Genomic DNA, 3,609 nt, shown 5'->3' with positions numbered 1-3,609 from the left:
AGAGTCTCTGAGACTGTAACTCTTTACGGGAGTAGACAGTCCTTTCTCCCACAGAGAGACTGGTAGTTTCAAACTGTACACCTGCGGTTAGCAACCCAAGGCGCAACCACTACACCACTAGGGCTCCTTCCCCTCTGGAACAGCTAAAGCTGTCCAAAAAACCAAACCAAACTCACTGCCATTGAGTGGAAGCTGACTCACAGTGACCCCCTGTGCGATTCTGAGACTGCTTGCGGGCGTACGAAGCCCTCTTTCTCCTGTGGAGCAGCTGGTGTTTGGAACTTCTGACCTTACGGATCATAGGCCCACTCATAACTACTGCACCACCATGGCTCCTGGTATTCCCCAATTAGTGGAGGGGCCCACCTACTACCTCTCCACCGGGGCCCTGGAGACCCTGCTGTTCCCTTCTCAGGGAAGCCGGGCCTTCCCCAGTGACTTCCCATGGGTCACGAGTACTATGGCGGCACTCGGCCGTGTGCTCTGGCTGCTGAACAAGCACAACATGGGCTTTTTGCTGGGAAAACACTCACAGCAGGCCAATGCCTTGGCAGAAGGCCAGTTGGTCCATTCCAGCCTCCCCGAGGCAGCCTCTGGGCCAGCCAAGCCAGGGTGCTCACTGTCATGGGGGAACAAGGGAGGCCTGTACCCGACAGGTGAAGCCCAGAGCAAGCTCTGTCTCTCCTGACAAGACCCTCTGACCCTCATCCTAGCCAGAGTGAACTAAGCACCAACAACATCTGTGCAGGGCACTCTTCTCCAAAGGGAAAGGGTGGGTTAATGTGGGGCTCCCAGCTCAGTGATCTCACAGCACGTGAGCTGAGATCGATGTATGCTAATTACAAATCCACAGAGCAGAGGAGGTCTGGGCTAAGCAGAGAAGAACTTAATTACTAAACTAGGAAGAGATTCCAAAAAGAGAATTCCAAACTTCCCAAGCCCATTCCCATTCCTGAGTTTCCACATCACCAAAAAGTACCCAAAAGTTTTTATTCCTAAGAATAACCACAAAACAACATAGCCGTGTGTTCATGAAGTTTCCGAGCCTCTCATTTGTGAAGCACATGCCAACAAGATTTTGTGGCTAACCCAAAACTTCTTCTTATACTTTGGGGAAATAACCTTAAGCCCCCTATTTTCTAAGAATTGAATTCAGATGCCCTTAAGATAGAAGAAGCTTGCAATAATGTATTTCTTCTCTAAATGTAAACTTGGGGAACAGGGAGAGAAAATAAAAACTCACTGTTGTATACTTATGTATCCATCAATAAGAAGCTAAAAGATATGCTTCACATTTATGCAAAAGCCAAACCCTCAGAAAATCCAACTTTAATATTCAAGAGCTGAACATCTGGGGACAATGACTTACTGACCAGTACTGTACTGGAATTTAGGGGTGGAAATGACAAAATTCCTGTGACATCCTGAATGAAACACCTACTCTTGCACTTTTGAAAATGTGAGTGTCATCAGTGTTCGAGCTTCCAGCCTGGCTCAATCCCTTCTGGAGTTCATAGGTGATTCATTTGTGTGGCAGAACTGAGATGAAACAGGCAATGCAAAAAACAAGCAATTGCCCATTATATTCACTTTCCAGTGTAGTCACCCCGAATGAAGACCAAGAACTCTGCCTTAGAGGAGATTCTGCCAGAATTGCTTTTAGAAGCAAAGATGACGACTTTATCGCATGTGCTGTGGACATATTATCAAGAAAGACCAGGCCTTGGAGAAGGACACCATGCTTGCAAACCAGAGTCAGTGGTAAAAGAGGAAGACCCTCAATGAGACGGAGTGACAGCAATGGGCTCAAACATAACAATTGTGAGGCACGTACAGTATCAGGCAGTGTTTGTTCTGCTGCACCCAGGGTCGTTATGAATCAGAGCTGACTTGACCCCACCTACCAAGGAGCTTCAGTGGTCAAGCAGTTGAAGTACTCAGCTGCCAACCCAAAGGTCTGTGGTTTGAACCCACCAACCGTTCGTTGGAAGAAAGATGTGCCAGTCTGCTTCCATAAAGATTATAGCCTTGAAAACCATATGGGTCTGTTCTACTTGCTCTATGCTTACTAGGTCCCGTGAGTCAGAACTGACTGGATGGAACTGGGTTTGGATGGTTTGGTTAAACGAAGATCAACAGCAGCTGCATGCAATTTAACATTAACCCAATCCTGTGGTGTGCAGCACGCATACCCTACCAATTCCTTGCCTTATCACCCCTGCACAAACAGAACACAGCAATGCTATCTGAACCTGCAGAAAGGGAAAGTTAAATGAGCTGACAGGTCTATCAGCTGCACAGAAGAACTTATCTGGGAGGAAAACCACCACTCAGACTAGTCAATGTCACTCTCTTGGGAGACTGCACACACAACGAGTCAAGAAAAAGGATGCAAAATGCTCCTATTTACCAGCGTGTTGCAACTCATCACAATTAAGTGAAGGGCAGACCCATCATGGAATGCCTGGCAACTCAAATTGAATTCCCCAACACTAAACGCCTGGCTTCTGCAACAGACTGGCGATTCATGAGGATGGAAAAAGCCATTTACCTCTGGCTTCCAAACAAGACCTATTCAGGAGGTATTTCTCCATACATTTCAAAACGCAGCTCAATTACCCAACTCTGACTCCACGGAGAACTCCAAACGCAGCCCCAACCAAGACGGAAACAGATTAAGTCCAAAGCACGACACAGGCAGGATGGGACCAGGCGCTAACAAAAGACCCTCCCCTCCCCACATGCAGGATGGTCTCGGGTGGTTGGAATGACTGTCCCCACTGACCCTGGCCCCACGGGTCTCCAGGACTGTACCAGGAGCAGCCAGCCCAGAGAAGCACGGGCTTCTCGCCTATTAATTTCAGAGGCCTGGCCCCAAACCCCGAACCCACCCAGGGAAAGCATCTCCACCCTGTCTTCCCGAGCTGCTGGTTTTCACAGGTGAAATGGGTTGGTTTGTTTGGCGAGGATGGCGAGGAGGGGTGCTACAGCACCTGAGATGGTGCTGAGTTCCAGGGCTAATGCCCTAATTTCATTCCCAAACTGCTGGTGACTCCTCTGCCACCCCGCCCAACCCCTAATTCACTTAGTATGTTCAAGGAAATCGCCTTGCCCTTGACCCTGTCTCCCCAGCAGCCGGCCCTGTCACCCAGGGCCTCTGGAGCTCCTCGGGTCGCAGCAGCATCACCAGAGGTTCCCTGCTGGCAGGTCCTGCGGGCTGGCGCAGTGGCCACAAGCCCCAGCCCAGATGGGGCCCCGACTGCAAAGGCCTCTTTGCAGGCCGGCCTTTCGTCACTGGCGCCGGGAGGAGAGGAAGCCCGGCTGGGCGCAGTCCCAGCGCGTTCCTTCGGGGTTTTTCCACCAGCCCTTGCCTCCGCAGCTAAGGCTCCCGGGGCCAGCCGGCCGGGCAGCGCAGCATTCACTATCGCCCGGTTCCTTGCAGGTGACCTTGGCCACGCTGCAGCGCCCGCCTGCCATCGCCAGCCGGACACCACCGACTTGGCCGGCTACGGGCGGGTAGGTCACAAGGATGTCACAGCGCGCTGGGCTGAGTCCTGGTCCCGGGAGGGGGCCGCCCGCTCTAGCGGCAGCCGCCGGCCGGGGGGCGGG

The 3,609-nt window shown here is 51.7% G+C and overlaps 1 protein-coding gene across 1 annotated transcript in view; it reads left to right on the top strand.

Annotated features, from left to right (window-relative positions):
* The first annotated feature begins 328 nt into the window (after nt 1–328).
* The window catches only part of LOC101647478 (ubiquitin-conjugating enzyme E2 E3-like), a 13,317-nt gene continuing 10,036 nt past the window's right edge, over nt 329–3,609 (top strand). Inside the window, 3 exon segments of the mRNA XM_030884683.2 lie at nt 329–557; nt 3,133–3,279; nt 3,380–3,516. Of these exon segments, the coding sequence (XP_030740543.1) occupies nt 329–557; nt 3,133–3,279; nt 3,380–3,516 (513 nt within the window).

This window comes from Echinops telfairi, unplaced genomic scaffold, assembly GCF_000313985.2.
Source record: "Echinops telfairi isolate 266 unplaced genomic scaffold, ASM31398v2 ScPeMD7_1;HRSCAF=3_0, whole genome shotgun sequence".
NCBI lineage: Eukaryota > Metazoa > Chordata > Mammalia > Afrosoricida > Tenrecidae > Echinops > Echinops telfairi.
This window is presented reverse-complemented; position numbering and strand designations above follow the sequence as displayed.